The sequence below is a fragment of the Anser brachyrhynchus genome (genome assembly GCF_964034855.1).
Source record: "Anser brachyrhynchus genome assembly, chromosome: 4".
NCBI classification, from domain to species: Eukaryota; Metazoa; Chordata; class Aves; order Anseriformes; family Anatidae; genus Anser; species Anser brachyrhynchus.
The window spans coordinates 55,261,005-55,273,008 of NC_137698.1; the positions used below are offsets into that span (position 1 = coordinate 55,261,005).

At 34.5% G+C, this 12,004-nt stretch overlaps 1 protein-coding gene across 7 annotated transcripts in view; it reads right to left on the minus strand.

Moving 5' to 3' along the window:
- The window catches only part of WDR19 (WD repeat domain 19), a 41,196-nt gene that overhangs the window by 18,806 nt on the left and 10,386 nt on the right, over positions 1–12,004 (minus strand). For all 7 annotated transcript variants that reach the window (XM_080590791.1, XM_080590790.1, XM_080590795.1 and 4 more), the window contains 15 exons: positions 11,793–11,863; positions 10,804–10,976; positions 10,599–10,713; positions 9,653–9,759; positions 9,180–9,302; positions 7,277–7,426; positions 6,593–6,740; positions 5,795–5,999; positions 5,081–5,240; positions 4,384–4,494; positions 3,970–4,079; positions 2,786–2,843; positions 1,714–1,860; positions 1,524–1,606; positions 477–560 (listed from right to left, as the gene is read on the minus strand). In XM_080590791.1, the coding sequence (XP_080446917.1) occupies positions 477–560; positions 1,524–1,606; positions 1,714–1,860; positions 2,786–2,843; positions 3,970–4,079; positions 4,384–4,494; positions 5,081–5,240; positions 5,795–5,999; positions 6,593–6,740; positions 7,277–7,426; positions 9,180–9,302; positions 9,653–9,759; positions 10,599–10,713; positions 10,804–10,976; positions 11,793–11,863 (1,845 nt within the window). The remainder of the gene's footprint in view (positions 1–476; positions 561–1,523; positions 1,607–1,713; positions 1,861–2,785; positions 2,844–3,969; positions 4,080–4,383; positions 4,495–5,080; positions 5,241–5,794; positions 6,000–6,592; positions 6,741–7,276; positions 7,427–9,179; positions 9,303–9,652; positions 9,760–10,598; positions 10,714–10,803; positions 10,977–11,792; positions 11,864–12,004) is intronic.

The following is a 12,004-nucleotide window of genomic DNA, read 5'->3' on the forward strand; positions in this document are numbered from 1 at the left end:
CTTTTTCATTCAGCCAATAGTTTCACTGTATTCAGTATTTTGCAAGGGCAGTTAAGATGTAACAGTCATGTGTTTCTAGAATGAATTTTTCTTCATGATTATTCACACTTTGAATGACCTTAAAAATCACAGCTTTATGAAAGGAGCTGTTAGAAACAAACTAGACTTCAATGCTCTACTAACTGAAATGCTGCATTGGGTGCAGTACCTTAAAACCTTTAATAATTTTTGTTAAAAAGACAGTAATGCTTGAATGGGAAAAAAAGAACACACAAAAAAACAATTAAAACACATCTTTGATACTAGTGGTAGGTCCTTAGACTATGTTAAAATCTTTATGTAACACTTAAACTTATGGATTTCAGAAGCCCTTTTCACAAGGATGTTCTGTGTAAAATTTGAAGTCTTTTATAGAAAGAACAATGTATTCCATAAATAATATTATTTTATAAATGCAGATAAGCATGCAAACACACCTGCCATCTGCTTCTTTGGCCTTTGCATATTGTAGATGAATCTTCGGAGATGACACATGAGAAAGAAGCTCACCAACCTTTGCCCTAGACAGACGAGATAGTAGTCATTTAAGAAATATTTCTGATTTCAGATTTTCTCCAGTAAAACAGGCATATTTATATTGATACTGAAAAAGAGTTAGGAAAAAGCAGTAACTGAACATAACCTATAAGCTTTGAAGGCATTTTTATATTTTCAAAAGGCTGCACTTGATGGAAACGGAACTGGAAATTACAGACTGCTTCATGGGCATACAAGCCTTAAGTAGCACAGTACCTTCTTTGTTTGAGATGTATGAGCATAAGAAGTGCCAGACTGACCATTTCTGTCTCTATTATTCTCCAACTCATCTACAGAAGCAGCACAGTATTAAAACTGTACCTACAGGAGGGGTATTTCTGATCTCTACTATAATCTACTCTTGATATTAAAAATGCATAAAACGTAATTAGGTAAAAACTAAGGCTTCAAGTCTCTCCACAAATTGTACTTATCCCCTGTAAGTTTCACAATAACCAAACTCACTTTAGACATTAATATTATTGAACATTATGTTAGTTGCTTTGACAGCTCATGATACTGACTCCGTTTGAACCACAAACTTAGAACTGTCTCCAACCATCTGAATATTCAGTCTCAGCCATGTATTTTACAACCAAAGAAATTTAATGAACTAAACAGTAACTACAAGAATAAAATGATTAAATCCAGTGCACACACACACACACAAAGGACTCAAAACCGCACGTAACTAATTTAAACATATCACACAACCAGAAGAAATAGGAAGGCTATCCTCCATTTCCAGGAAGACTATATTTAAGCCAACATTAGCTTTTGAGAATATCTGGTGAACACTGTTCTTCTTCAAGCTTGGTGGAGGGAACCATAAAAATCAATGAAACATAAGACATTTTGCAGTATTAACAGATTTGTTCTTTCCTAAAGAGCACACAGCACTTCCTCTGTCTCAAGAAATGTAACACTTCCCTGGAACCTGTACGTACCAGTTTTTACACCGGATGTATACTGATGCTGCCTTGTCATAATATTGTCCCTTTTCATACAGCTGAGCAGCTTCTGAAAATTGCTGTAATATTGAAAATCGTTATAATATCATTTGTAAATTCTGATTACAAGTAAATATCTGAATGTATTCACAAATTCAACCTTAGCTTTATTAACTCATCTGCATACCTTCATGCTCTCCAGAATAGTTCCACAGTCTCTTTTTAGTAACCTACTGGGATGCTTAATAGCCTGGTTTACCCCTCGACGGATATCTCCCGTTCGAATGGACATTTGAGCTATTCCAGCGAGGCAAGCTTCATCATGTTCCTGGTACTAGCAATCAAATAAAAAGCAGTAACTATACGTTATACATCAGAAACCTCAGCTCACAAAACTGTAGCAACAAAGCACAGAATCAAATTAACAAAATATTACATGGTCTCAGTTAAATCAATTTTTGTCTAGCAATTCTTGCTTAACTTCAACTATTATTTACTTATTAAGAACTCCACTTAGTTTTCTTCTTAACCTTTGGTGTTAAATTTTTACATTTTACTTACAAAATCTGTCCAGGCCAAGCCTACAGAGAATGTTTTTACAGTTGGCTCAGTACTATTCCTCTTTTTCATTCAAAACCAACAGTAAAAACAGAAAAAGAAGGAAATATTACACTTGCAGTCTCCCTTCATTTTTTTTTAAAAGGTGCTGATCCCACTGATATTTTATAAAGCCAAATGGCCTGAATTCAGAAAACAATTGCTATTTTCCCTATTACGTTTCCCTATTATCATTTGATCTGTTTCATAATAGACATTTTGCAAATATCAGGGAAAACAATGCCAGAATAAGGGAGGATCTATTGAACATTATGTTTATTTTCTCATGCAATCCTTGTCTATCTTTATGCAGATAACAACTCAGTAAAGAAGAACAGAAGGAATAATTAGGACTTTTGTTTCAACAATGAAAATCCTGGCAATATTACCCATGGTATTTGCATGTCTATTATGAAACTGCTCAAATGATAAAAAAAAAACTAAGTCTAGTTGTGCCGTGTTAATACAATGGCAGTACTGCCTTAAAAGTAGAGAAAGCATCGTTCTGTGTATTAAAAATAACAGAAGTGCAAAGACTACTATCCCAAAAGCGGTAGTTGTACAGATTTAGAGCTGAATACAAAAACCTAGTAAATCTGAAACATGACAACTAAATGTGCAGTATGATAGTACACATGCTATCGTTACTAAAAAGGAATTACCTTATTGTCTCCAGTGATTCCCTTCTCATAATGTGCCAGAGCATTAATATAATCACCCCTAAAAGAAAATTGGAAGTTATATGGAACAACAGTTTTAACAGGAAGTGATAATTACCTTCCCACTACAACAAATCTTTGAGACAGGTTATGCATCTATTTGTCTTGCTTCAGACATAAAGACTGCATACAAGGATGCAAGGTATACAAAAGATGGAAGTCACACAGTATGTGATTGTGTTTCCCTCACACTTTATTAAGCAATTAGTGAAAAGGGCCATCCGTTTCTCAATTCCTTTACACTGAGACCAATACAATTCCCTGAAAGACAGGCAAAGAGTACCCAAGTGTGCAATATGCCTCAATAATTCAATCTCTACTTCTACACATTTTGCTGGAAAATAAACCAATCTTCTAAAATTATTTAGTATTTTTTTATCCTAAAAATGAAAGCTTTTTTTTCTTAAGTACCTTCAGTTTTCTTAAGTACAACACAAGTTACAGATGGTCACATAGCTTCAGTTGCCCATTCCCTCCTCTTTCTGTGACCAGCAAGCGTCCTCCCACAGATCTAGGGGCATTATGGAGATGGGAAAGAGTTTTTCCAGGAACTTTACTAATATATAGAAATTTTCCCCTTGGTTTTGATGTTAAACAGACTGTGTTTAATCTACAAAGAATTAGCTATAGAACAGACTTTAAAATCTGGCAAATGGATGATACATTCTCTCCTTCAGAGACTGTCAGGCTTGAAATTTGACACTCCTCTATCTAAAATGTGTGAGAATATGAAGGTTCTTGGGTGTTGAAAGAAAGACAGGCTAAAGTTTTAAATGCAAGGCTTTCATCTGATATAAGAAGTGTTAAATGCTGTGAATTTTCTCTATTTTCCAAACACTGATCTGCAACAAAGTACTATTTAGTAGATTATATTATATAGTTGACCTACCAGTTGAAAAGAACACAGATATACTGTAATTAATCAAAAGTAACTATTATTTTCTAACCTATGTCTCTAGCGTGAAGTATTCACACAAAACTAGTTTTCCTGGCACTATAGTGGCAAGAACTGACAGGCTCCCTTTTCAGCAATAACGTAAGCTAATGTATCTCAATTCCATTGTTTTTCTAATTAGCATGAGCACTGGTTTAATATTTTTATACAGCAGCATTTTAGGAGAACTTACGTGAATTCAAGCTGCATTGCATACTCCTTTGATATGAATGGGATTTGGTCTGGGGCCAACCGCTTAGCCAGCTGAAGTGCACTGTCCCAGTGTTGCAAGTCTTTTCGCATCTATTAAAAAGAGTAACATTTTCTGATGCAGATATCAAATTCTGAATTGTAATACGAAATTTATACTTGCACAATTATAATACTATAATATTTATAATACTTATAATATTATATAAATACAGTTATAGAGCTAGTACTCTAGAAGGAAGCAGACAATTTGAGAGAGCTACATACATCCTAAAAGAATGTTGGGTGGTCACACAATAGCACGAACAAAACTATAAAAGGGCAAAATTATCAGAAGGTAAAATATTCCAACATTAAGGTGAAAATTGCAGAAAAAAATTTCACACATCTTGAATACCTCAAGTGCAGCAGTAGGACGGGAGGATGCCAGATATAAATCCTGAGCCAGATTAAAATCAGCAGTAAACATGGCAAGATGTCCTGCTAAAAGGTTGTGGTCTTCTATTCCCTGTAAAAAGACACAATAGGTCCAACAGTATGCCAAAAGACAAGAAAAAAAAAGATCATAAACAACATAATCCATTATACACAGTAAAACAATACATTTGGACATTTGACAATTACACATATCAGATTCTACAAACCAGAAAAAGCCCTCACTTTCTTTTTGTAGCTCAAAGCCAGTATTGCAATCACTGTCTAAAATCAGCATTTTGCAGAAGCATATTCTTAAGGTACAATTTCACGTACACTTTTAGAAGTCTAACTTCAATCTGCCTAAAAAACATTAGTGGCCTTAAACATTTTCTCACAAATAACAAAGGCAAAGAGCCTGTCTGACACATGAACATATCCTGCTGCTCTCAAGCAAATGTGGGAAACAATGTTGTGCATCCCAGTAGAATGCTGCAGCCACCTGAAGAGCAAACTGTCAAGAGTTCTGCAGTTTGAATGTCTGACTACTAACTCCCTTGAAAATAATTCACCTTTTATTTAAAAAGAAACAAAATTTCCACAAAAAGAATAATAATTCAGCAATTCTTAAGAAGAATTAATGCATAATGTTTCCCATTAAAAGGGACTTTACATTCTACCTTTATTTGTTCTAGTGACATCACCATCCCAGCATTACCAAATGTCCGATAAACACGTATTGCAAAATCCACCTCCATATGATATAAGCAGGCTTTGGCCAGTTCATTCCAACCAGACGGGTCATTCAGAAGCCTGCATATCTCCCATGCTTCAGAAAACCTATAGAAGACAAAAGTAATTTAAAACTAATATTACTTGTATCTAAAATTCCTTCTCAACGCATTCTGTTCCTAATACTAGAGCAGGGAAAACCCAAGAAGTCTCTACTTCTAAGCCACGGAGAAACAATTACCAGAAAGAAGGGAGAAATACAAATATATAACTTACAGCACTGTTTTCTCCTCCTACCACACTTTTTCAGGAAATCACCTGCTTTTCCTATTCTGGCATTCTTTCCGTTATACTGATTTTTCTTTGTTTCATTACATTGTGAGGTGAATGGGCAAGAATCACTTTTAGCTGGTTTTGGAAGAGCCACTGTCACAGAACCACAGATCAGTTTTGAAAAAAATTACTTTTACTTGACAGTGGAAAAACAAATAAAGCAGCAGTGTGTCACTTACTTTGGTCTGCATAGACAGCTACATGGCCTGAGGGATCAATATCATTTATCAATACTCAGTATGACATTTTTAGATCGCTAGGATACACTGTATAGAGCTATAAGCACAGAAGAAAACATTTTACACAATATAATTAAAACACAGATGTACCTTTTCAACATTAACGTTTGAGTAAGCATTTCTGCCAGCTCATTAGGTCCAAAGTCTTTCAAATTTCCAAGGAAACTGTGAGTACTGAGATAGATATTGTTTGTTTTCCCACTCTGAGTCTGACAAGTTAGTTCTCCATTATACAACAGCAAAGGTTTATGGGAAAAGGGGACATCCGTGCCACCTGCCAATATAACCTTGGACCCTAGATTTCAGGATCAGGAAGAAAAGAAGACATCATTTAAAAAAATCCCTACTTGGTAAAAAATATAGTAAGCAGTCAGCGTAGATCTGCTGGGTATTAAACTCAAGGCTTCTAATTCTCATAGTCACGATCTACTGTACAAGTGTATGCTTTTTAGCATTGTAGAAATACATAATTTAAATCTTCTAAATTATTACAGTCATTTTCCAAATGTTTGTAGATAAATTTACTGGTGCTTGTCAAAAATACAGAAATTGCTATGATTACAGTTTTGGTAAACAGTAAGTGAATACGAGTTTTGTCATCTCAATCTGAAGAGTTTCTCATGAATATTTCAAAATTCAGTTAAAGCACAACATGTAAATTTCAGGCAAAAGATTATAGTAGCAAAAAGCCTGAAGGGTTAAGACCAACTTTACAGAGAAACCTATGCAACATCTAGTTTTCTGTTAATCAGTTACACTTCAAAACTTGTGTACCACTGTTCATTTTCATATGCAGTTACGAAAATATTTAACAGAAAAGAAAAAATAGAACATGCTTTGCTTTATTAACTGAAATAGTTAATAAGATTTTAAAAGAATTTACAGTACCTTGAATGGCATCTTTATGAAAGACATAAGTATATGCTTTATCATCATCATAAGCAACAAAAACACCTTTATCCATTGGCCAGTTTTCCCACAGGATTCCTTTAATAGTTGGTGAGAAATTTGGAATCTCATATAATCTATCACTTACCTACAAATAATGCAAAAGTAAAATTACTAGGAAGCAAGACTAATGACACAAGGTAAATTTTCATCATGATAATGATTAAAAATAAAGAAACAAAAGTAGTGCAGAAATATGAAATTCATATTACAAAGAAGTTTTCTTATGAGCAGCGACTCTGAATAACAATAATTGTTTAACTCATAAAGGAAGTAAATAAGTGTTATAAGCATGATATTTACTTTCCTTAGAAGAAGGGTATTGAGACAGGCAGTGAAACTGAAAGGTAGTACTTGTTACCTGGCTAAATTATCTGTATTTGAATACACAAATGCATTCATTTCTGACAACTACTGACAAGGAAATTAGTATAATTAAATTGTCCTGATCTACTGTGACATTTGTATTTCCTTACAGTACCATTAGGTTATCTTCAAGCCTTTCTGGCAGTTTCTTCTTCCAGCATACGTGCTGGAGTGACATAAGTTTTTTCATTCTCTACTACACGCACTGTAAGAGCTTACTTGTAAATACAATGGCATGGGTATCCCACACTAACTTACTGGACAGTAGACAAAGCCATCACTTTTTTCATCTATGAAAGCCAGCCTGGTTCCATTGGGATCGGGAAAAATTTTTCTCACGCTGACAGGATGACGATATTCATTCACATATTGCCAGTCTTCAATGTAGAAATAATGAATAACTCCAGTCTAACAAGAAATATCAGAAAAATCTAATAACGGCACTAATAAATGGCAAGTAGATAATTAACAGGATCGTAGTTTTTCCCTTCCTAGAATTCTGAGCATGAAGTGTGTTTAAAGAAATTATTTCCAACTTTTTTTTTGGCTTCTTTCCTCCTTCACAGGTCTTACTGGGCAGGACAGGAAAACTTGAGTCTTTTCAGGGGGTGGGTAAAAAAAAAAAGGATGTTTGAAGATTTTTGTTTATTATTATTATTTTAATGAAAACCCCATTTCCTGCTTTCCCTAATAAAAAGATACAAGTATCCATTACTGTAGCAGGACAGAGCTTTCTCTTTCTTCTCTGATTAGTACTAGTTGTGAATTCCAGTACATGTGACTGCAAAAACCAGAAATAAACTAAGAATCCAGAGATCTGAATTCATCCAAGTAAACTTTAGACATCCTAATGTAAGAGCATTATTAACCAACATAACAATAAGATCTTCAGCCAAGATCTGAATTACCTACTGAAAGTGCTTCTTTCTCTGCACATATACAGGAGAAAATGGAAACTAACCTATTTATTTGGTTCTGTTTTGGTTCCTATTACTTGACTTCTCTTCAAGCAAAACATAACCATGAGCGAGTTTTAGAGAAGGGGATAGAAAAGGTGTGCTCTTGTTCTCACTCTGCTTTACAGAGAACAACTATCTTTACTGCACAGTTCTCAAACCAGGGGAAATTTCTGCCTCTTTCCTGAAAGAAGCTTAACCTTCAACCCATGCTGAAAAATTTGACTCCCAGGAAGAACTAAAAATTCTTAAGTACAGGTGTACCTAATCCAGGGGGAAAAAAAGTAACCAAACTTACTGTTGAAAAATTGTGTTAATCACCTAGTACTGCACAAAGAACAACAGAAGTAAAAGAAGGCTTTTGAAGTCAATTGTAAAACTTGCACACACCAAATTGATCAGCTTTGAATCTGGCATTTTAAATTCATCAATACCAGTTTTACCTAGATAAAAAGGCAACTGAGGAGACAGGAAAGCACTTGACTCCTAGAAAACCATTCAAGTTATTAAACCAGTGATAACACCAAAGACAGCAATTCTGTCTTTCCTCTGGAAGGTCACACCTTGTCTTATAAAGAGCACAGAACTACAATGTCAAATGTACCTTGTAATCCCAGTGGCAGAAAATACTAAACCCGAAGAAACTACCCCCCCCCCCCCCCAAATCTCCCCCCAAAACCATAACAATGTGCACATGTTCACATCGTTTTTTCAGTGCCCTCTTAATTTCTATCCTGGTTGAAACACCCCTAAAAAATAATCTTCTGACAAAAGCTTCAATAGTAAGTCAAGACCTCCATTTACGTATCATACCTGCTTACCTCATTACCTTTTTGTCCACATCTATCACATTACCACCTAATTCAACATATTTTCAAGGGCTATCTTTTTGCTTATATTTGGAAGACACATTGATTCCCAAACCTCTCACTACTGCAATAGCATTAAATTCTGCTATTAAAAAGCAGCCCTTTGCACTAAACACTAGTAAAAGCAAAACTTAACCCTCCTGCCAAAGCATCTCATACAAATTCAATAGTAAAGGAAGTTGGATGCAATTTTGACTGCTTTTGCATAGAAGATAATCCACATTAAATTTCTCAGAAGCATAATTTCTGCTAAAAATATAATGAGTAATAATCCAAATCATTTGGTAGAAATGTATTCTGTTTACAAAGACACTTAAAAACAGAAATAATACTCACATCCGTGCCATATATGAGGAAGTCACCAGTTAAAGCATGGCACAAAATTCGGCATTTATCATCACCAGCTGGGAAGAGTCGAGTTTCCCGTTCTTCCTGAGCATCCAAACCTTCACTTTCTATCTAAATATGAAGAATAAAATGAACTTAAAAACTCCACCGTTAACAACAATGTATCAAAGTTTGGCCTGTATCAAACTGTATGCAAATGAGATGAAAACAACTTTTCCTGTCCACAGGAAATAATTCAAAAGAAAACATTTTCTCTCACCTGTTCTAGAGTAGTTTATATTTCTAAAGTCTCTAGAAACTCAGTTTTATATTTTAATTAGCCAGAAAAAAAATATCTGAAGAGTTTTTATTTTTATCTCCTTTAACAGAAGATTACACCATTTTCTCTCAAGTTTAAAACTTAACTTGTTTAACTTAAATCTACTCATTAGTTCAGCACTCCAAATTGCCAGAGCTCTTACCATATGCAATTGGACTTTACCCTCAAAGAGAGCAGCAGCATAATCAGAATTAAGATGCATGTTTGCTACCGTACCCAGGTACTCCACATCTTTGAGCTTTTTTACATCTACAGAATTCAAACGGAAAAGAAACAGATATAAGCATTTTGATTTTGTATAGGTCTTCATTTATCATAATCTAAATTTGCAGCTGAGTAACCAGATGTGAAGAACTCACAAATAAGCAGAGAGACAAGTCATACATACAGAGACTTTCTTCTTAGCAGTCAGAAAACTAGTTAGAAAGTACAAGAGAATCTCTTCCTATGCAACTGTGACTAATATTCTTACAGTCTTGATTAATCTATTGTTATTCAAAAAAAGGTTCTGGTTAGAGAGGCATGAAAGCTATAGACACCACTGTCCAAAATCTGATTATAGCATAACAAATTTCACCTTACACCACACAAACAACATAAACATTTACCAAACTCAGCATTTAATACAGATCATACAGATCCTTAGTATTTAAAGACAGGGTCAAACAATTTCTCAAAAACTTAGAAGGCTTTCAGTAATTAACAACATGATCTAATAAATAAATAAAATTCTACATTTCATTACCTATACCTTGAACCTAAACCAATACTTTGTTTTATCTAATGTCCCTGCCCATGACAGGGGTTTGGAACTAGATGATCTTTAAGGTCCCTTCCAACCCAAACCTTTCCATGATTCTACTTACAATGTCTTGTCATGACTACTTCAGTTTGTGAAAATCATTATCTGGTCCTAATAGGACCATATGGCAATTGCAGTTGTTATTGTACAATGCAGAATGTCCAGCATTGCTAAACACAATACTGCATTTACAAAAAAAAAAAAAAAAAAAAAAAAAAAAAAAAAAAAAAGAAAAGACATGCAATGATGCAGTAGTTTAAAATAAGAGAATGAAATCTCTGCTTACTGTTCTCTCCAAGTGCATAAAACCAAGCCCGATTGTTCATTCCCACAGCCAAATGATAGACACCAATAGCAACAAAACTGGGCTCTACTTCAACAGAGACAGTGACTGGTAGCTCCTGTAAGAAAAAGAGTATCAATTTCCATCCACTATTAATTCTTACTTTACTTTTATCTAAACGAAGTTTAAAAGGAAGAGGCTATCATACTCTCTCCACGTGATTGGCTATAGTAACTTCAAGAAGAGAAGTGAGGTATGCGATCCGCGTACTGCAAGCATCTCCCAGGATTGGAAGCTTTGTCAAGAAAACATGAAGGGATGCTCTTCGTGTAGATACTGCCAATAACTGTCCATCATCTGTCCAAGCCAGATGTTCTACACCTAAAACATTTACAAGTTTTTGCAAAAAATCATTTACAGGACTACTGAAATGAAACCAAGAAGCAATCACTTCACTTTAGAATGCGACAATGACAGGAATTCCTACCTAGGAATATGTGTACTAATGTATTACAACCTAACCAATTAATATAATCTCAGGATTAACTAGAATCACTCAAACCAAAACCATAATTTACTGATTTAGCATCTTCCTAAGAGTGAGTATAATAATAACTGAAATATCTACAGATATTGCAACAGGAGATGATAGTAGTAACTCGTTACTCAAGAACTTATAACAATGTTCTGGAAGCTACTTGCACAAATCAGGATGAGAACAGATTAGGCATCATCCCATAGTCCAAGAGATGCAGAAAAGCTCCAAAAGACTCAATCACCCAAAAAACGTGGATATAAGCAGAAAACGGTTAAGTATATTATCTTAGTAATCTGAATAGAACATATTACAGATTCAAAAAAAAAATTCAACCAAAAAACCACCAACAAAACAACCACAACCAAACCTGAAAAACTGACAACCTCTAATTAATCAAATATTCTTAGAGCTGTACTTCTCTATACTTCAAACAGATAAAGTAAAACTTGTTAGAAAAAACTGTATTTTCCCATTTTGCTATGAGTCACTGAATGTATACTAATTGAGAAAGAAGGACTTTATGGTAATTTCTATATTTATATAGTTTTTCAGCAACAATGCTTTTTGTTAATGCATGAATGTAAACAGAGTCACCATCAAAATTCTGTTTTACCCAATTGAAAAAATTTCAGTCCTCAAGCAGAAGACTATTAACATACCTTTGTTTTCATCGTCCAAGTTTATTATAGCATACATCTCCCTCAGGTCTGACAGATCATGGATTTTAATGCTAAAACAAAAATAAACAGTCATTCTCGCTACTATAATTTTCAGTCATCATAAACTGGAATAAACCCAATCCAGCCCTATCAAGACAGCCTAACTGAGCAAAATTAGAGCATGAATGTAAAATGCCTTCTATTTCCTAAAG